Here is a 22,510-nt window from a genome sequence, read left to right on the forward strand (position 1 = left end):
TGTGAACTTTACAGCAGGAACATGTATAAAGATAATCTATACAAACGGAAACATTTTGAGGGCACATAACTGCAAGGTGTTTGTAGGCATCAGGAACCACTGGGTGAATTTCTGTAGCACTACAGTAGTGAAATCAGAATCATTATGACCTTAAAAGGCCATAAATCATAGCCTCCTTTTTTTCTTGAAAAATAAACAGACTTTTTCACCTGATAAGCTTGTGTTATGAGTGTTTCATATGGAGTCAATGAAGTTTAATGCAGAAAAATAACTCTATTTAACAGCTACGGAAGAACTATAGCTTTATATTCCTGGTTATAAGTTTCATAATGAATCTTGGAAATTAATTTTATAAGTTATACCCATGATTAAAATAGCTCCTGCTTTATAATCCTGATGAGATAATTAAAGTAATTAGAAATTACACCTAATCGAACACTCAGTCAGTAAAAGCACCTTTAATCACAATCAAAACCTTTTCTTCCCTGAATAAAGATTCTATTTTCCATGTAACAGCTTTCTGGTAGCCTCCCATTCATTTTCTTGAGACAGTGATTAGAATAAGCCTTGTCAGTGGTTGGAGAGAACACATTAAGAATGATTTTACATAGATAAAGAAAAACGCCAATATCTCATTCCTGGCACTCAGAACTCTCTTCAGCTGAGCTTTTACTCCCTGGTCCTGCTTTCCCTTGTTTCTCAGAAAAGCTTTCTCTCCAGAAACATCTGCCTTAAACAAGACGTTTGTACACTTAGTATAAATGTATGGATTTTATAATACAGTATATTACAAGCCAGTTTATCAGAATTTGTTTGCTCTGGTACAGTCAAAGGCTGACTTAATACTGCTACAAATGAACATCATGAACACTCCTTTCTCAAGCATCACCTGCTTTTCACACCAATGTAACGAGGACACGCAGGGAGTATCATTTAAGACAAATGTAATAGTCTGATCTTGGGTAAGTCTTAGAAAAATTCCAGAAAGAATGCAGCAACTAAGATGGATTGGATCCAAGAGCAGAACAGACTTTAATGTAGTTCTTAGAGGGAAGAAGGGTAATGTTTCATGTTCTATTCCAAAGTTCAAAAAAATCCCACTCTCCTATTTTTCAACTTTATCCTTTCAGATGTCAGCTTCTTGCATTTTATTTATTTATTTTTCAGTTCCTGTTCTGGAAGAAGAGTTTGCCAATACTTACACCATACTTGCATGCAGAGGTCCCAGCCAAATTACAGCTTATTTATACTGAGTACTAACATCCAATGCCAACATTTAATGTGCAGTTAAGACAAGAAAATAGATAGTGGGTTCTACTGTATTCAGGTTGGGAGCACTGAACTAGCTCTACCACATCCCAAATTCAAAATAATCTCTAATAAAAGGCTTAAAAGTTGGCCAACATTTCTGTGAGTAAAACCCAAAGCCCAGAGAGCGCAGTACCCACCCACAAAGCCACTTAAGCATCAGCTCACCTTTTTCTTGTCACAGATAGCAATTTGACTGTGAAGCCCATTTGATTTCTCCAGAAGTTCAAGTCAAAATTTGTCTTGGTATTTGTCATAACTGCCAACTGCTGGCGATTTTGTCGGCCCTTAAGACAAGCTTTCCCAGACCATAATGCTGGACTTAAATCCCCTCCTACAAATCCGTTACGGAAAGTCACCGTTAAGCTATGCTAGGGTCAAACCACCCAGTCCTCACAGGCTGGTACTTATGTTAATAAGTACTAAGTCTTCAGCAAAAGGTTTCCAAGAATTGGGGCAAGCCCTGGAAAAGAGTATGCAGGCTGTAATTCAGTCGGGGAACCATGTCTTGCACTTCATAAAGTTGACCAGGACAACGAGAAAGCTGCTTTAGCTTTCAGAGAAGAATTTCAAGCAAGAATGACCTTGCTGGGAAAACTGTTTACAAGCACAGAATCCTTAGTAGTTCAGACTTACAATTAAATCCTTGTAACATTATACAACTTCTGACAGGAATTTTCAAATTATCAAAATATATTTTGTCATCTATTTGTGCCCCTACTTCAGAGGCCTTGACCAGGATCAAGAAAGGGACTTATTTTGCCCTATAATAGCGCATGGTACCTTTAACATGAAATTACAAATACCTTGGAACTACAGAACTATGACAAGCTAACTGCTCACATAAGATCAAGATCACATGGCAGGAGCTGCATGTCTGGTGGTTCTCCAAAAGATTTAGTTAAAATGCTAAAGCAAATATAACTGTTAATAATAAAAGACACCTATGGCCCCAATTCAGGCCTGTGAGTATTTCAAAGTATTTTTCTTCAAACTTTTTCAGTTAAATGGTTCAAACACGGCCCTAGGCGTGTCCTTTTCAAGCATCTAAGATTCTTACTGTGAAAGGTTACACTCCAATGAACGCAATCTGCATTGCACAGAACTTCTACATAAACAGCTGAAGTACCCTCTAAAGTTATACACCAAGAACAGATTTGCAGTCTGAAGACAAGTGACTCAGAAGCTCAGAACCCATTACGGATATGAAGTCAAGCGCCTGTTCCTGATAGTTTCTGTCAGAGTTTAAAATAATTGTACCATATGTTATCACAGTAAAAGACACGTTCTTTAATCAAGGCAACTCTGTTTTAAAACAGATTAAATGCAGCTAAACATAGATTCACCAAGCCCAGTTTTAGCCTTTCTTTTTTTAAAATGCTAGAAAACCCTTTCTGCGAAATACCTTTACAAAACAAGGTATTTGGTCATGACTAGCTTGTTCCAAAATATGGTTATTTCAGTTGCATTAGTGTATCAGCAGTAACAAATTTTCAGTTGGTTCTACTATTCTTCAAATAAAACAAAGGTGTTTTTTTTCCTTCTTTCCAGACTTAATCACTTCCATCATCAGCAAAATAGGAGGAAATCCTAACTTTGGTAAAGGGAGCATCAGAGCAGGTTACAACAAACTTCCTGCTATTTAGCCTTCTACTCTCCCTTTCATAGCTTTGGGGAAATGTTATGGGTGATGCATACACCTCTTCAGTTTCCACCCTAGAATCTATTCTTTTCCCCCACCACACTGGCTTTTAGAAATCCCAAACACAATTCATTTACTATTTTGCTCATAACACATTGCTTTTTACACCCTCGGAGACTTAGGCTTTTGTTCCTCATTGAGGGGGTTTTCCTTTTTCATTCCTTAAAGTGCACCTGAGGCATGGTACTCTAACAATAGATACAGAAATACCATCACATTAAGAAATTCTATACCAAGGCAGCCACAAAAAAAACTGCACAGCTCTAGACACAATGAGTCATGCACATTATAGGTAGTAGTGGCCTAACTACTCTTGACTTGCAGAAGCTCTTGATTCTTTCCGCTGTTATGCTGTGGCTGGATGCTGGGTTTGATCAGGAGAGGGTAAGCGAGAATGAAATGAACTATTTATACAAAAGTATAAATTACAATTTATACAAAACAGTTACAGTAAATATAAGCCTTAACTGAAGAAGGGATGCTGAAAGAGGGATCTTTAGCTCGTTAGTATTAACTTAGAGTTCAAGTTTAAAAAGACAGGATAATCTTCTTGTGTTTCCTTTTAAATGAATGGAAAAAGGAAAAGCATTCCACGGTAGGATTGATTTGAACCCTTCCCTGCCCCTCACCCTCTTCTTCTGGCAGGATTCTGCATTTCCCCACTGCCCGTACGGGGCAGATGCATGTTCTAACATCAGCTGGAAAGCACCAGAGATGACTTCCACAAACAATGTTGTTCTGCAGACAGACCATGGCCCCCAGCTGTGCAGTCATGTTCTGTTTGCTGCAGAACAAAGTGGCCGTCGGTACGAAGTCATAATTTTCCAGACAATTTCTTCCATTCCCCATTTAAGGAAGACTTTGATATGAAGATATTTATTTCAATGACAGTTAGGATTAAGAGGGGTCACTTATTTCTCATGACATTATTATAAGCAGAATTGAATTGTGAGCAGAAAAGCACAATTGTAAGGTACATCTGGGCAAGAAATTTGATCTTAATCATACAGGAGGACAGCATAGTTCACACACTATTTTCCCCTGACTTATTTCAGGTGCCAAAGAGAGCTGTTGTTCTTCACTCAGAAGTAAACACCCAAACAGGTCTAAAACACACAGAACAAGTGAAGCAGTTAAGCTGATGCTGCCAGAGCAGCTTTAATTTATGAGGTGTAGAGAATTCCAGTACTTAATCTTAAAAGCTGAACCTTAAGTTAACTTCTCAGTTGAGGGGAAAAGGAAATACAGAAGAAACTAGTTTCTGTAGAAGAAAGTAGTTGCCACTTGGAAAGCAAGAAGGGCTTTCACAGAGCATAGATCTAGAATTAGGGAGTTTTGCCTTGACCATCAAAAAAGTTAATTCAGTATTTCTGTAAGAACTTGTTCAGGCTCAAAGGTGCATTTGATACATACGCCCATTTCTTACCTGGAACCATTCAAAGTCAGGCTGAATGGGGCTCTGAGAAACCTGATCACGGTGAAGACGAGGGTTGGACTGGATGACCTTCACGGTCTTTTCCATTCTATGATTCCATGGTTCTATAATCTCTTTCCATGTGCATTTTCATCGTGAGGTGAACAGCAATGTCTGCTCCACCAGGTGACAGAGAAGATTAAGACTCCAACTATTAATTCAACAGATATCCTGCAATGGATACACAAGACCCACACAGGTCATGACAGTGACATGAGGTTATGGATGGCCTGGTGCCTTACATGCTGTCACTGAAGAAGGCTTCTGTGCAGCTTCAGGCTTCCTGTACTCTGGAATATGCTAAGGGAATCTTGTATGTCACAAATCTCTTGCAAATATTCATATAGCACTCTAAAAACAGAGCTACTGAAGAGTGAACTTAGTCTGTTTAAGCTTACCCAATGTTCCTATATAGCATGTTTACATTTCCTTAAAACCAATAATACTGTTTTGATGTGTATGCTCGTGTTGTGTCTTTGTTTATAGAAACATTATGGAACATTTTAGCAAATAAGTTTGGAATACTTTACCAAGTAAGTTTGATCTGTTTAAATTGTAAGATCAAGGAGGAAAAGAAGGCATTTTGCCTAGCTTAGGCAAAAATCCTAAGCCAGCACCAAGCTCCTCTAATTATGCAGCATAAGGGATTTCTTTGACACCAAGTAATCATGGTTTTTGGAAAAATGTCATGATTACAACTTCATTATTGACTATGGACTTCAGTTCTTCAGTGATTATGACTACTGTGAGGCCAAAGGGAAACTAATTGCTGAAAGCTAGACCAAATTTGAGGACAGTACAGTGAAATCAGGAAGATGGCATGGCCTCACACACTTGCCTGAACTCAAATCAGCAATTAGCTACTGATTGGGCCGGAATTTGTTCATGTAAATACATTTGCTTTATAAAAAGTAATTAGGTTAGATGGCACTTCTTAAACAAGAACATTTCATTTCTAAGATTGAAAGACTGAAATTTTTTAACTTAATTTTTGCATAAGAATCACACACAAATATCAAACTGTGACCTGCTGCATCCCGTCTCCTCTGCGGCATCAAGTCCATGAAGGCATCAAAGCTAATACTTTTCCTCCCGGCTGCAGAATCCAGTTCCTGTGGGGTGACAATCAGAAACACAGTTGTCTTCCTTTAGCTGTGACACAATTAAGCCCATAAAAAACAGCCCGTCAATCTTGTTACATATTTTCCTAAAAAGCTGTCACATTTCCAGATATTTATTCCTACAGTGTTAGGAGGAGTTCTTAATGTTACAGATGTAATCAGAATACAAAACTAAGTTTCACATGCCAGAAAAGAAAGGTAAAAAACATAACAGAAGCTACGACACTCCTAAAGTAAAAATATGTAGTGGGTTTTTTTTAGTATAAAAACGCCTCATTTTTCTATAAAAAGGTTTTTTTCCAGGCCTTGCATTAAAGGCAATGATAGTGAGAAATCCTACAAACCAGGTACGGCACATTTTCATTCACAATTGCCACAATTTCCAAGCCAAGCTGAAAGAATTCTAAGCTAAGCCAAACTGGACCTCATCCATGGTCATACCAACATTTCCCACCAGGATAGAGCCTGAGGACTGTCAGATAACATTGGAAAAACACAGGCAGAAGCTCATTTGAATTATATACTTGATTTCACAGCCCAGGTTTAACCAGCAATATGATGGCAATAAGGTACAGTAATTGGTGGCACTTTGCAACTTGTATGCTGGTTTTGCATTGTTTACATTGAAAAGACAGACCTATCACAGAATAACCAGGTTGGAAGAGACCCACCGGATCATCGAGTCCAACTGTTCCAATGAACCGTTCTATGAAACAGTTCTCTGCAAAACAAGCCTTAGTCAGCTCTGCTTTTTGACCAGTCCTGTCCAATTCAGACCAAGAAGAGGCTCAGACCTCAACACCATCGGCTTGTTGTAACCTCTCTAATGCTCATCCCCCCTCACCCCACCTCCTCACCAACCGAAGACCCCCAACACTTCATCCCATCTCCTCACCCCCACAAACCCTCAAACTCCTTGCCCCCTCACCCCCACCACCTCCTTCCAAGATCCCTCACCCCTACCCACTCATTGCCCCCCTCCCTCCCACCTACTTGGCCCCCTCTCATCAACCCCCCATCCCCTCCCATTGCCCCCCTCATCCCACCCTCTAATCACCCCCCTAATCCCCCTTCCCCTCCCTCTTGCCGCCCTCCATTGCCTCTCATCCTTCCTCTCCTCTTCCCTCTCCTCTCCCCATCGCCCCCTCCTCTCTCAGCCCCCTCTCCTCACCCTTCACTCCCTTCTCACCCCCCCGCTATCACCCCTTTCACCTCATTCCCCCTCCCCTCACCCCCTCAACCCCCTCATTGCCCCCATCATTGCCCCTGACCACTACCCCATCACCTCCCTTCCCCTCACCACCCCTTTCCTCCTCTCTCCATCATTCCCCTCCTCCCCATCATCCCCCACCTCTCACCGCCTCGCGCCGTTCCCGCTCTTTTCCCCCCACCTCGCGCCGTTCCCGCCCTTTTCCCCCCCCGCCTCGCGCCGTTCCCGCCCTTTTCCCCCCCCCGCCTCGCGCCGTTCCCGCCCTTTTCCCCCCCCCCGCCTCGCGCCGTTCCCGCCCTTTTCCCCCCCCGCCTCGCGCCGTTCCCGCCCTTTTCCCCGCCTCGCGCCGTTCCCGCCCTTTTCCCCGCCTCGCGCCGTTCCCGCCTTTTCCCCGCCTCGCGCCGTTCCCGCCCTTTCCCCCGCCTCGCGCCGTTCCCGCCTTTTCCCCGCCTCGCGCCGTTCCCGCCCTTTCCCCCGCCTCGCGCCGTTCCCGCCCTTTTCCCCGCCTCGCGCCGTTCCCGCCCTTTTCCCCGCCTCGCGCCGTTCCCGCCTTTTCCCCGGCCCCGCCCCGCCCGGCGGTCGCCGCCCTCTCCGCCTGGGCTCGTGGGGATTTAAGGGCCGCGTCCTGCGGGGCCGCCCCTCGCCCACCCGGAGCAGCGTGTCTGGTTCTGGAGTCCTCTGCGTAAGGAGATGGAGCTGGTGTGAGCGGGCCCAGAGGGGGCTGCAAGGGTAGTGCGAGGGCTGGAGCATCTCCCGTTTGAGGACAGGCTGAGAGAGTTGGGGTTGTTCAGCCTGGGGAAGAGAAGGCTCCAGGGAGACCTTATAGTGACCTTCCAGCATTTGAAGGGGCTCCAGGAAAGCTGAGGAGGGACTGTTCACACAGGTTTGTGGTGATAAGACAGGGGGCAATGGGTATAAACTGGAGAGGGGCAGATTTAGGCTGGACATAAGGAGGAAAGTGGGGAGGCCCTGGCCCAGGTTGCCCAGGGAAGTTGTGGCTGCCCCATCCCTGGAGGGGTTCAAGGCCAGGCTGGATGGGCCTTGGGCACCTGATCCAGCAGGAGGTGTCCCTGCCCATGGCAGGGGTGGGACTGGATGGGCTTTAAGGTCCTTTCCAACCCAAACCATTCTATGATTTCCCTACAGATGGAGAAAGGAGGTTGTAGGGATGACGAGCTGCAGTTGCTTTGACTTATTTTCAGGTTTGAGTGTTCAGGCTCAGTTCCCAACCTCATCTCACTTGGATCGTGAAGGACAGCAGAAGATGACACCTTAGCTGTGTGCTAAAAGGGTATGGAACTTGTGTTGTATTTCAGCCAATGCCCTCTAGAAAGGGAAGAAATAAAACCCTCAAGTAGTTATTGCAACCAAACCTGTATTAAAGATGTTTAGCACAAATATTAACTCCTTGAGTACTTCAGGTGGATTGGACGCTCTTCTGAAGTGATTTATAAAACACCTGAGTCAATGGACTAAAACACAATTGCCTCCACGTGATTTGAATGTGTTCTGTTGTGTCACTCAAATACGAGCATTTCTATTTTTCCATTTAATGTTTCGTGTTTTTTTTCTCTGCTTTTCTTGTACCCAGTTGGAGCCTTGAAAGTGTATATATACTATCCTGCTGCTGGGGTGACTGGTTAGGAAGATCGTCTATGCATTCAATTTGTGGTCTTGCAAGCTGCTGAGCATGCCAGATCTAATAAGCCATGCATATAGTTTTGTGGTTCACCCACTTGGTTACAGTTATACATGCATATGAATAGTGTGCTGAACTGAAATTGCGTTACGAGGTAATCCGGATATAAATATATCTTCTTGAAAAGCAGTAGAAAATGTTGACCAGTGCTACTCTTCATTCTTGAAGGAACTACTGAATGTTTTCAATTACATCAGTTGGGTGACTTTAATATCAATGTTAAGGGTATTAATATCAAATGATGTAGTTTTGCTACTGTGAGGAATATGATCATTTAAATTAATGCTGAGGAGATCTTTACTCCCTCCGCACCAAAGCGCATGGTAATCATATCCAGAGCTATGCATCTTTTATATGTTCTAGTTCATGGGTATTCTGCCTAGAAAATTAATGGATATTGGTTTCTGCAGTGCAACTACAGATTTCTGGCAAGTTCTCATTTTTGTAATGCAGGAATGTAAAGATAATAGGATGTGCTTAGTAAAGTGATGTTAGCAGCTCTATTCAGAATATGCAAATCGTGATCTAAAAGTGAGATTAGAAAGAAATAGGTCAAAGGTAGGGATGATGGAGGGAAAGTTCTCCCATTTCTAGCAGAGCCTTAAATTTTTGAATGTCTGTGATCAGGAGGGTAGGAAAGCTCAGTCCAAAGCAGATACAAGGCTGTGAGCTATATGAAATGAAGCTGTATGCCGTGCTTTGGTTTTTGATTTATTAAATGACTGTAGACAGTAAATTACTACCAACTGTGTTCAGAAAGTTGTGTGTGGCACCTAGCAAGGAAGAGGTTTCCTACCATTATTATTGTGCATTCATGCAAGTTTAGAAATTCAATCCTTTGTTCACAAATGTGCAGCAGCGTTAGAGAATCTTAAATGGTGACTGGGTTACATCACTTTGAAAAATGTAATTTGTGTTGATTCAGAAGTCCTAGATGCCTAGAAAATCCAGCAATGACTGTCATGTGACTTCTGTTATTTGGTGCTGTTGGATGTAGAATTATTTCTAAAATTTTGGGTTACTCTGATGGTATTAGGTCTGTGACTTTCTCTGTTGTACAGTGCTGTTCCAGCACTGGTTAAAAATGCTCTTCAGCACTCTCTAAAAGCACACAAAACTTAAATATGCAGCTTTTTGTAGTCATTTTTTCCAGATTATAATGAATAATTTCATCTTAATGTTTAATGAAAAGAAAAAGCACTTAACAGACATCTGTTGTATACCTTTGGCTTGAGTGAAGGAATTCAGAAACACATAAGGGAATTTCCTTTTATAATGTCACTGTATTAGCTAATTTACTCAAATGTGAGAATTAATGGCGATTGAGCTGCACGGTCTTAATGGCCTAATCATTATTTTGTATGGGAGTTACTCTAATAATAATTAGAGAGAACTAATTTGTTATTTGTGTGGGTGCAGAAAGCATGTCTTTAATAATCCAATTAACATGCATTAAGTGAAAATTTTATAGTTACCCACAGCACGAGTAGCTGCTGCTGTAATTTGGAAATAGTAAATCGTGGCACCAGGTAATGGATCTCTAATAGCTACTGCCTGGGCAGCCTGGCCTCTGGAAGGGGCAACCTGTGAGGTCATCACCGTCGTGTGAGGCTGGACCTGCATTCTGTAGAGATGCTGCCATTTGTAATCCCCTGACTTGGTACGAGCACATGATTTGCAGCCTCACAATGGTTCATCTTGAGCATCTGTATTTGTAATCTGACAGTGTTTACTCCTGCTTTGAAAGCTCACGTTGTGTGGCTTCTGTATAGATGACCAATAACCTGGAACCCTGTGTGTTTTGAAGCTCAAGCTAATGAATCACATCAGAAGTCAGAAAATTGTGTGTGGGGCTGATGGCAGGAAGGAGGCACCAGCAGTGGCTGCCCTTTGAGGCAGCTTTCTCTAAGTTTCGATGGTACTTAGTATGTCTCTTGTGAGGCTAGAAAGAGGTATTTACGCAGGGAAGCATAATGATCTCTTCAGAATCAGACGTAGGAGGTACTGACCTGGAGAAACATTGTATTAATAATTTGGTAATGAGTCTGTGCTCTGCATTAGCACAAGCTCCTTGATGCCATGTGTGGAGAGGAGCTGTGAGAGGACTCTGTCCAGCCTGAGACAGGCTATCCACACAGGAGCAAATTCAGACAAGGTGAGGTACATTTCATAACTAGTTTAATGTTCTGCTTTAATGTGTTTAATGGGTATTTAGTGCCAGAGTACCAGAGGTGATCACACTATTTAAAATGCTGTACCGTCATAAGTTGGTACAGCACTGTTAACTAGATGGATAAGTTGCTGTTATACTACAAAATATAGTTGAATTTCTCTTGCATCATTCTTGATTCTCTTTTATTTGTTTAAAGGGAAAATTACTTTTGATCAAATTGAAAAGGCTTTAACATGGATGTTCTTTTTCTGAAGTTATCATGTCTTTTGATAGTAACCATGAGAGCTGCTGCAATGAATGCCAGTGCTGTCTTAGGGGTAGTTACTGATGCTTTCAGGTGTCTGGGAGATTTTCTGGGGAAGATGTAATTTCTTATTCTGGAGGAATGAAAGCAAAGGAGTATGGGACACTAGAAAGCTGCACTAATACTCATATATAATTGACAGAGCTGACCTGTGGCAAGACCATTTTTAATAAAGACTCTTTGAATCCAGGCTAACGGTGTCCCTGTAAAGGGAATGAAATACCCATGTGCACTGTTGCCGTTTCCAGCATCCATATTGAAAAATTGTTAGCTAGAGGGCTAACATTTGGGGAAGATAATAGAGGAAGAAATAATGTAAAAGAGTCATAAATGTTGATCTCTAGTTGGTGGAAACTGGGACCTGAATTAATGGAAAATGTGCTGCCTTGAGCGAAGCTGAAAAATTTTTGCTTTTTCTGATTCTGTCACATCAGAACACATTCAGTCTTGCTGCTTCTGCTTTCCTATATGCCACCATCTTTTTTTTCGAGGAAAAGCCAGATTAAAAATCAGAGCTTTAATATGTTAAAAATCCTCCAGCCTTTCTGATGGATATGGAAAGTAATGAGGTAAGGGTGCACAGGATGAGAAAATAGGCAAGGGGTGGTTAAGGTCACTTTTTCATGGCTAGCAGACACTGTCAAATCCTGCTTAACTTGATGTTAAATATATGCTTTGGGGAACTTTTACAGTGAACTCCATTTCCTCATGCCTTACTAACTCCTTATATCCTGGAGGGAATCACATGGACTCAGGTAAGTTTAAGTAGGGTGCCCAGCTAGTAGTGTCTGAGCTAAGCTAGCTGTATTGTAGCATTGATAGTGGAACATGATGCATCCTAAGTCAATACTTACTTCTTGTACTATTTTGAAGATCATTTCAACTGTTGTTTGCACGTATTTAAAGAATGACTGCATTTAAGGTCTGGTGTTTCTATTTGGAGGTGGGCTGGGCTTCTGTGGCTTCTGGAATATAAGCAATAGCTTTTCACTGCATTGCCCTGTATGAGCGACAAATAGTAATGAATATTCTGGCTACTTTTGTCATAGTCCTGTTGATGAATACACTTTTATGTTAAAGATGGAAATTTGACATGGTTATACTTAACCATGAAAGCCATCCTGCTTGCAATCCTTACCTCCTGTGATGTAGTGCTTCAAATTTAATCTGAAGGATTTTGTGTAAGAGCTTGAACATAAATGTATGTTCTTAGGTTAAAGTGGCTGTTAATGCTACTACAATTTAGGGTATGAAGAGCTTTTTTGAACTGTATGGAACTTGTAACAGGAAGGACCTTGGAAGTGAGACAAAGTATTCTTCCTGGAGCTTGTTGGAAGTTGGTTGTACAATTGCAGTGTGTCTGTATATATTAAAAATAAAGCTTGCTGAAAAGCAGCTTGGAAAACAGCAGTGAGAAGGATGGCAAGTTCTAGACTAGTGGCTTCTTACCCACTACAGAAATTACATTTACTAACAGGATTCAACTTTATTGGTAGGGCTGGTTTAAAGGCTGGCTGGCAGAGTTTTGAAAGTAGCAAGTCAAATTTGTGAAGCCTTCTCAACACACTTTGTGCTTTAAGGCATGTTGAACTGTGAATGCTTTACCAAACTCTACATTGCTTGGAGGCAAGAGGATTTATTGCTGAAGAAAGAAGAAATATTGACATAAACTGAACAATAAGAGTGAAGAGGAGAAGTGGTCTCCAGGTGGACTGAAATGTTTCTCGATCTGTGTATCAAACCACTTGGGTAGTGCGAAATTCAAAAATCATAACTATGTTTACATGTTTCTCATTTGAGAGGTAGGTATTGATATTCAAGTACCATGTTGTTGACCTAGGAACAGTATGGCTTTATTACCTGTTTACTTCTGCTTTTTAGATTTGAGGAAAAAAAACAGAGAGAAGACTATTAGAACTACCTCACTTCTGGAGGAAAGCACTTGAGAGAAGAGGCTCATCTGTATCAATCCCATGTGTATTCTATTAGGCTGAGTAGAGATACCATATCCTACTTAGCTGAAAGAGATAAGAGGACTGTTCCTCCTGTTATGTTTATCATACCTCTGTCATGCTCCATTTATGCTGTAATGAAATACTTTTGCTTCCTAGCTTATCAGTATTTGCAGAAGCAAGTACATCTTCTAAATGCATAGCATTTCCGGAGGATTTTTAAGTAAAACTGTTGTGAGTACATGCCATTCTATAGTAACCACCCATAACTCCTCCTCAAGCCATCTGTCAACTAATTTGCAGCTAGATCCTAAATACTTGCTAGAGAGTAGGGAAAAAGTGAGAAGTTGTTAGATGTAGGCCTATCTTCTGCCTGGTGAGCCTTTTAAAACTGTAAGTCTCCAAGGTCAGAGCAAAGGTGACTTTGCAGCAGCCATACATATCCATCTGCTATAGAAATTTGTGGCCTTAAGGTGAAGCTTTAGTGTCTTTGTGCTGATCTCTTAGGAAGGTTCTTTGTGAGTGTCAGTTTTCACTGTTAGATTTAATCTAGGAACTAGATGGTTTCCGGCTCTACCCAGTTTATGGGTGTTAACTACAGGAGCACATCGCTCTATGAATAGTTTTGGTGATTCAGACCAGGCTATTTAGGACCAGTGTAAGAGTAGCTTCCTTTAGTCTGCACATCAGGACTCAGTGTGCGGAGGTGGCATTTAAGCAAAGTTGTGGAGCAGAAAAAAATAGCATAAGCATTTGATATTTACAACCTTTTATGGCAATACATTTCAGTGAAGTTTATAGATAGTGTCAAAAAGTGCTTTCTGAATTTGTAAACTTGTGATAATAGCAAAAATAAAAGGCATGCTGTAAAATTTTGAAAAATTAGTTGGTGCCTTGTTGGAAGTGTTCATGGTGTACATTCTTATATCTTCTTCTCTCCAGATGACGTAGTCCTAGTTATAATCTAGCCTCATACAGGAACTGGTGCATATCTTTCGTCTTTGTTGCTTTTCCTGTACTGGCTTAGTTTTGTTATACCCATTTTGAAATAAGGAGAACTGGAAAGTCTCAAGATAAGATTTACCTCATGAATTTCTACAGAAAACATGAATATGTCAATTTATTCTCCATTGTTATCTATTCCTCACAACATTTTTCAGATCACTTCTGAATACTTTGAATAGTGCATGTTTCAACACGGGGCCATCTGGGACTGCACTAGTAAACTACTTTTATTGTGAAAACTTGCTTTCCTTTCTACTCTGTTGCTTATCTTTTAGTCGGTTATTAATACTTGAAGGCTATTGTCCTTTATCTGCAACAGTTATACTTCTTTAAGAGCCTTTGAGAAATCTTGACACAACTCTCTGAAAATCTGAGTTTGCTTTTAGCCTTGTCCGCATGCTGTCTGACTCCTTAAAAAAAACCGATAAACTTTGTTTCCGTCCTTCAGCAGAAGTACGCTTCTTTTTTCAAAGTCAGTTTAGCCAAGGTATCAGAGATAAAGCAGAATTACTGTGCAAAGCTTTATAGAGTGTTATGTCAGCATTCAGAGTAGGTGATGGGGTAGGGAGGGTTACCCTTAGAACTATCTCAGTATATGATCAAAGCCTCTACAAAACCAGCCAGAACTTGACTGACCCTCTTTCCTTTTACCCTTTACCATTATGATTTGCAGCTTTGGTTCTGCTAGCACCTTTACTTGAAATGTCTTGCTAGTCATATCACATGCTGTTTCCTTCCATCTGTGAGGCAGATGAGCATTCTAGGGAGAGTTTTTTATGGGCTTCTCTATAGTTACCCAGGTTCTTGTTATCTACCAGCTGCACAATTCCCAGGGTAGATGCCAAAGAGCTTTCCAGAGCACTGTGGTGCAGATGAAACACCTTTCCTAATAGTGGTATGTTCCATGCAAGCTGAATAAATAACCAGTTTAATTCAAGGGTATTAGAGAAAGTTGTCTCAGGTGCTGTTACCAGAGCATGGAGCCACAGATACTAGTCACACTTGCTACAAATTACTGGCTTTCTTGACATACTTAGATTGTCAGTCTAGAAAAATCCCAAAATCTGAAAACTAGCCACTCTGAGGAAAAGTACCTAGTTATGACTTTTACCCTTTTGTAGCTTGCTGTCTGCTGAAGGCTGAATCTGATCTTGACTATCATCAGGCTTTGGTTGCATGTTTAAATTCAGTCTAAATATCTCACTTGGTAGGATATTTTGGTGCAGAAAAGCAAGGCATTTGAGACTCGTTTGGGAATTGCAGTAACTCAGGTTTCTTACCTTGTGGATTTTTATTCATTAGTTCATCAATTTTGGCTGGTACTGGCCTAGTAGTATATGTAGTCCCTTATCAATCATGTATTTCAATTTTTGACATAATGTACTATTTTCCTGATGACTCCTTGTCTGCTCTGTGTTGGAGAAGTCTGTTTTCTGGTCAGTTTCTCACTGGTGTTAATCTGAATTCCCCAAGAACTTTTGGATCCTAGGTCTGGTGCTTCTCTAGGAGACACTGCTTACTATACTCACCAAATGGTCTGTCCTATAACTGGCCCAGGATCTGACTGGTACCCTTACTCTTTGCATGAGGAGATATCAGTCTGTGACATCACCTTATCACATTAAAAAAAAAAAAAGCTTTGTCAAAGATAGGACAGGATGTCCCAGTCTTTAAGGTCTTTTGGAGTGTTGGCAAATGGTCACATCTGCCCAGTGTCATAAAAAAAAGTATATTATTATTTCAAAGGTGGACTTTTAATTGAAAAGTGAGTTGTACCTCCTGGCTAAGGAAGGCTTTCTGTGTGTGTGTGTTGCAATGAATATTGATATTGGCAGATGTTTATCTGCAGGAGAATTGATGAAACATCTCTTTAGAAGAAAATGTGATTTGCTTACATGCAAGACCAGCATGTTCATTTGCCCTTGGAGGCAAATAAGGAACCAACCTCTTTGATACGGAGCTATTTTTGTCTTCCTCTGAACACTGCTTATCGTGCATTATGCATGTTTTTTTAAAAAAATGCTGTCAGCAGATGCAGACAGCCATTAACCTTAAGTACTTCCTATTTAAAGATAGCACCTGTAGTCATTTCATTCAATTGTGTGGAACAGGGGCCTTAGGTCACTTGCTGATGATGTCAGAGACCTGATCCTGAAATGGCATGTCAGCTTTTTACATCCTGCTCTGTTAGGAAGAGCATAGCTCCATACATCTAGAATCTACTTTGTACAGGGTCTTCTTGTTCTTAGTGCTGCATTGAGTTTTTTGTGATATCGAATGCATAATGAGGGTAGGAAGAGGGAACTTGTATGAAAAGCATTTGATCAAGTGGCAGAGGGAATGGATTTGTACCCCTCGTGCAGAGTGCCCTTGGCAGAGAGTGATTCGTGCTCCCAGTTAATGTAACATATTTGCTGCTGGACAGTGGAAGCATCTTCATAGCGTAACCGTCTCAGACTAGGCAAGATCTATGCTGAGGCCTGTTCTGTTTTGGGAGGCTAACAGGCTAATGTGACTGGCTGAGTATTTTTAGCGTGGTAAAGTTTAAGTCAGTTTTATTTAGAAAGATCTGTCTAGAGGCTGATATCTGAATTGCTGACTCTCTTTGAGGAAGAATGGTGGTACAGAGAGGAAGGGGTGAGGAGGTAGAGAACATGATCTGCCCAAGCATTTGTTGCCTAGGTTTTGAAAATAGTTAGTTCCAATTACAGGGATCTGTTCCAATTTGCTCCCCAGAGCTCCGTTTTACCTTGTGTTAAATTACATTCATGGTGTAGACTGACAAGATGTTTAGCAGTCCTGGCAGAATTGTGCTTGACTGATGTAAACATTTCCCACCAGCTTATGTTGGATAGCTTACATTTGTCAAAGTCAATCCATCTAGGTTTCTTCTGTCTGGATCAGTACCAGAGTGGAGTCTGTACTTTCAGGAATGAACAGGTAGTCACTTTGTGGGAGCTCTGTTATTCACTGTATCTCCTGATACAGTTTTGCTGCTTCTTTGTTGAAAACATGCTCGTGTAAATTTAGAGGAAAACCCCTCCTATTACAAATTAGAACTGTTTAGCATAATTCTGAAATTTTAAATTTTCACTTGGTACACCTTTTGACACATGAGCACTGTCTGTAGTGAACTTCTTTGGTGGCTCTGCCTTGACCCAATGATTAACGGACGTACATTTGTGCAGAAATAAGTTTCTCCAAATTGCTTGTCTAAAACTGTTGGCGGGATGAAACAGGTTTGTTTTCACAGGTACTGTAATTATGCACATGACATGAACATGCTGTTAATGTGTTTGAGAATGGACATTTTGGTAAAGTCATTGCACTAAATTTTTAGTCAGGATAACCTGAAAGTCCTACCAACTCAAATGGGACCTTGGTTGCTCAAAGCTGTATAGAGCTCATTTTCAGAGGAGACACATTCTGAAGTGGCTGATAGCTTGTTTCCAGGAGCATCTGCTTTGAGTCTTCCCTGTATGAAGCACATGTTACTTTATTTGTATTCAGCAGTTGCCTTCACTTCCAGGATTAACTTGAAGTCAATGCCTGTATTTTGTGGTCTACCAAACCTGGGGCATCTGGACTGAGGAAATTGCTGGTAGCCCTGTGGTCCTCAGCCTCATGGCTGTGTATGAATTTCTCGGGTCTTCCTGAGGCTCGCAGCCTTTCAGGCTAGGCTGTGGCTCTCCTGCGCACTGACGAAAGGTTAGCAAAATAAATGTAATCTCCAAACAAATTTTCTGTATAAAATAATTTGTTGTGTGATGCTATTTGTAGTATCCCTGTGATGCAAGAGGATGAAGAGTGGAAACAGGCTCCTTGTCTCTGCTTAGCAACTGCTACATCTTTGCTACCAACTTGTGTGGATACTGTAGTATATGCTTACATGAGTTAGCAAAAAATTGTAAGCTCCTTTGGGAAAATGTATTCCAAATACCAATTCTCTAATTTATGTTCTGCCTTCTCCTCAATTTGTTAAAACCTTAACTGGAAAATTTAAAATTACCTGTTCTTGCAATGGAAGTTGCTTTTCCTCAATAATGAATAAAGGTGTAGCTAATATTTACAAGTGTTACATTGTCTGGTTCCAGCATCTCTAATTCATCTTGTGATTTTCAGAAACATGGGACTGATGCATACAGACCACTTTACTGCTTGCTTTTACCCAGTTCTGCCATCAAAGAAGTTGAAGGTGCGTGGTTGTCAGTCCTGTGAAAGGTAGGCTGTTCCTCAGACGCTTGTTGAAATATCACTGTACTTCACAAGTTGGCAGTGGTCGTGGTAATGGGCTGTGATACAGAGAGCCAGAAGCTGAGGCTGTTGAACTGGTCTATTGCAAGACACTTGCGCCCAGGCTACAGAACCATTTCCTTGCATGTACAATGGATAGAAATGCTAGTATCCATAGTCAAGTGGCACAGCTACATGGGATAGAAAGAAGGTCTGGTAATATGCTTCTTTTATTTTTCCTACTGTGAAGTTGAGTTGAAACATACAAAAAATTTAATAAGAACAGTAAAATTGGCTGTAAGCCCAGAGTAACATTTATCTCTTCCACTTGTGGAAAAGTCTTATTGATTGTGATAAGTTACTGATCTTAGATGAATTAAATAAACATTTCTCCATTGCTGGAGAGCAATGACAATTATTTTCAGGACAGGAAAGCTTGACCATGAGCAGAAATTAGTGCCGTGCCACTAGTCCTTTATCTTCACCATGAATAATTATGTGTTACTGCCTGCTTAGAAAAGAAGGCTGTTTATTTTCCTCCCACTGGGTCCAACATGATGCAGTTCTCACATTGCACCATGGCAGCCAGCACATCCTCCTGTCCCACAGCACAAACTGTTGTCATCATATGGCCCACTGAATGTGCCAGTTGGCGCTGTAGTGAGCCTGGGACAGCTGTGCTGTTGATGAAAACAACTTAGTTCAGCACCAGGGTTACTGTCACTATTTATGGCTGTACTGTTGAAGGAGAGGGAAAAGATGGTTTTAAGCTGGAGGTCTGCAGGCGTAAATGCAGAGAATTTTGCTAAATAAAACAAGTGAACTGATTCATTATTGGGATGGGAACATCTCTCTCCGCGCAATTTACCCATGAAAACTTAGGGAAAGTATTGAGCTGGATTTGAGCGTTTTGCTTCTAAAGTGGAAGAGTCTAAGCAGTTGGTATGATGTAGGACTTGTCTGAGATTAAGTTCCTCACTGAATCTTGGTGAGGCTCTTAAGGCAGAGTGAAAAGAATCAGTAGAGTTGTGAAAAATTTCTTTCTGATATCTAGTCTGAACCTCCCCTGGTGGAACTTGAGGCTGTTGCGCCTTGTCCTGTCCCCTGTCCCTTGGGAGAAGAGGCCAGCTCCTTCCTCTCCACAACCTCCTTTCAGGTGGTTGTAGAGAGCAATGAGGTCTCCCCTCAACCTCCTCTTCTCCAGGCTAAACACCCCCAGCTCTCTCAGCCGTTCCTCATAAGGCCTGTTTTCCAGCCCCCTCACCAGCTTTGTTGCTCTTCTCTGGACTCGCTCTAGAGCCTCAACATTCTTGTAGTGAGGGGCTATGTGCTAACTTCATTTTAACCTTTGGTGGTTTTGTCAGCAGTTGGAGCAGAGCTTGCATTCAAGTATATGCATGATTCCATTATTAGCTATCAAATTACTAGAAACATTTCTGTGGCAAATCAGAAAGCAAGTTTACAATATTACTACTGATGAGCCCAAACTGAGTTGGCTTCATAATGCAAAGTCCAAACTCCCTCTTTCAGTAAACACTTGCTACTTGAGGGATGATTCAGGAAACGAGCCACACTGTGTTAATTGTGTATGGTAAACTTTCTGATGCAGTTGTCCTAATCAGCTGTGCATCAGTGAAGGATCTCAGAAAAATCTGCTAGTCTCAAGGGTGTTAATATTTACCTATGTGGAATGTAATTGTGCTGAGTGGGGACCGCTGTGCTACAGAAAGTAAATCCAAGTATTTAGGTCTTACTGTATAGAACTAAGTGAGGGTGTTTTGTCAAGAATGTTTTTATTTCATGGGATCTCTGTGGTTTTATTTAACAACAATTCTGTAAAGCTGGGTGGTGTTTAGGATAGCAAGGCTTAGTGAATGTGGGCGTTGGCATTTGCATTTGTCAAGTGAGCACCCAAGCCAGGTGTGTCTGCCCAGTTAAGAGAAACCCTTGCAAAATTTGGCTGAGTTGCTCCAGCTGTGCAGTCAGTACTATGCTGCAGGGTTTTCTATGACTGGGAGTTTCTCTTCTTGTGGCTTTTCCTGGGTTGCTACTCCAGGGAAGTAAGTCAGGGGTTAGCAGCTCTTCTTTCTGTTATGTCTGCTGTTAAACCTGGTCATATAGATAAACTGCTGCCTTCAGTGGACCCATGATGATTCCTGTTACAGGAATTGCTTGCAGGAAAAGTTTGTTAACTTGCATGTGCGTAAAGTTAAACCACTGTTTCAGCTTAGAAACAAAGGCGGCCTCGGGGCAGTTTACCAACATTCTTATATTAACAGATGGATTCAAAACAACATTGTTTACAATTTCAAAAGACGCTTGTGATATTAAATCATAATCAGCTTCCTCCTAGCTATACAACTGGTCTCCTATAAAATTCTCAGATCATTCTTCATATGCAAGAACATAATTTTAACTGGAGTCCAGTCTCATATGCTCAGCTAATAATGTGATGTACCAAAGGCTAAGTGTAAATTGATATAAATTGGTATCAGTAGAAGCAAGCTATATGATCTGCTGTGATATGACACTGTTCTGTCACTATAATCACAATTTTAAGATGTTCTACCTGTGTACTGACACACGTTATTCCTTTATAGAGAAATCTGAAGATAGCAGTTCATTTCTGTAGCTAGGCAGGGGTTGGAAGGAGTAGTTACTTAAGTTGTTGCTCTTCATGAATTATCTGTTGTTCTTGGGTTCCCCCAGGAAGACCACATTGCCATGAGGGTAGCCTGTCTCGCTGAAGAATTGCAGCATTTTGGTAACAAGGGAATGTGGCACACATTTTTGGATCTAATCCTGGCTTTACACTTACGTTCACTTAGGATTTAAAAGTCAAAGCTAGTTTAAAATGGATCTCTGCAGGGAGAGAAGTGTTTTTGTATGCTTTTTGACTCATTTGGTTACTAAGTTTTAGATTCCCTTCTGATTTTTTAGGAAAGCAGCAGCAAAGGAATAAAACCTGGAGTTTAATCTCTTGCTTACTTTTGGTCTTTTTTTGGTATATTTTATGTCTACAATTTTAAGGGAAACAAATCTGAGCATCTGTGTAGAAAGTGGCAAGTACTGTTTTGATCTGAAAAGAGGAAAAGCATTTCCAAAAAGTGTGCAGACTTTGGCCTCTGGCGAACTTCAGTGGCCCTGCCCATTAGGAGAGCTTAAAATTAAGCAAGAATGTTAGTCTGAGGGAGGTCAACAATTTCAGATATGGTATGTTCTTCTAAAGGATATCACTTTGTTGTTAGGGTAAGAAGAAGGATAATCAATATCTTTGGAAGGCCAAATCTTAACCTCATTCCAGATTCTGCCTTTCCTTGATACTAAGCAGGCAGTGATTTGACCCTGCGATTTTCTCTGCCCAGAGGTCAGAGGCCAGTAGCGTGGTGCTGCTCACTGTTATGAAGAGTTCTTCATTGCTGAAGAGCCAGTTAGAGTAGCCAGTCACGTGGCAGTAACAGAAGAGGAAGAAGGCCTAGCCTTCTGTTCTTGTTTAGTGCCCTGCTGTGACGTGGTTATGTGGCACAACTGATAACCTGCAGATCAACAGTAAAGGCACTGAGTATGGGAGCATGTGTGAAGGTTTTAATAAGACAGTGTATCAGAGCAACAGCAGTAGGGTTCCAAATACTTCTCATTATCTGTCTAGAGAAATCTACAATGAATTGTCTAAAATATGCAGAATTCAGTCTTTCTCAGGGGATCTTTCATTGATTACCCCATGATGGCATAGAAGTCCTCGTCCTCCCTATAAACTAACTTCCCACCTCTTCTTGTTTCATCTCTAAAGGGGAATATTACTTCATTTTGTTAGTGTTAGTGATGTCAGTGCTTGGTGCCAGTCAATGTTAAGACTGGGAAGGGTCGGTAGAACCATCAGAGATATGAGATAGATGACATACGAGAGAGAGCTGTTGAAAATGTGGGTTAAAAAGGATAAGTTGGAAAGTTTATTATGAAGGAAAACTGCGTGGTACAGTATGTGACCATTCATCCATAGCCTTGTTTTAGAATTTGTCTCCGGGAGTTTCCTGCTCTAACACTTAACAGCTCTGCAGCATTCTTTCAGATTCTGCTCAATGTTAAGCTGTTGTCAGCCTTCATAAGAAGACAGAACACTGCCTGCAGGGCAGGCTTTTTTGGGGCAGTTCATGTACATATTCTTCTAACCACAAAACATGGGCAGCAATGGCGCATTCTGGTGTATCCCCTTCTCAGATCACTAAAGTAAAATTCTCTTTGTTTCCTGATTTATATTAGAAGCAATTGTTTAGTTTCCCATACCCTGAGAAACAAATCAACAGCCCCCATCAGATTAAGCTCTGGCAA

At 41.2% G+C, this 22,510-nt stretch overlaps 1 protein-coding gene across 1 annotated transcript; it reads right to left on the minus strand.

The window, feature by feature from the left end:
- Window positions 1-6,959: 6,959 nt before the first annotated feature.
- LOC138724724 (octapeptide-repeat protein T2-like) lies at window positions 6,960-7,565 on the minus strand. Its single transcript, XM_069864942.1, has one exon. It carries the CDS (start codon window positions 7,563-7,565, stop codon window positions 6,960-6,962), a length of 606 nt encoding a protein of 201 aa, XP_069721043.1.
- Window positions 7,566-22,510: the final 14,945 nt, after the last annotated feature.

This window comes from Phaenicophaeus curvirostris, chromosome 10 (genome assembly GCF_032191515.1).
Source record: "Phaenicophaeus curvirostris isolate KB17595 chromosome 10, BPBGC_Pcur_1.0, whole genome shotgun sequence".
NCBI classification, from domain to species: Eukaryota; Metazoa; Chordata; class Aves; order Cuculiformes; family Cuculidae; genus Phaenicophaeus; species Phaenicophaeus curvirostris.

Excerpts from the sequence above, each read along its gene's own strand:
- LOC138724724 (XM_069864942.1), bottom strand. The coding sequence starts at position 7,565 with ATGCTCCAGCCCTCGCACTACCCTTGCAGCCCCCTCTGGGCCCGCTCA.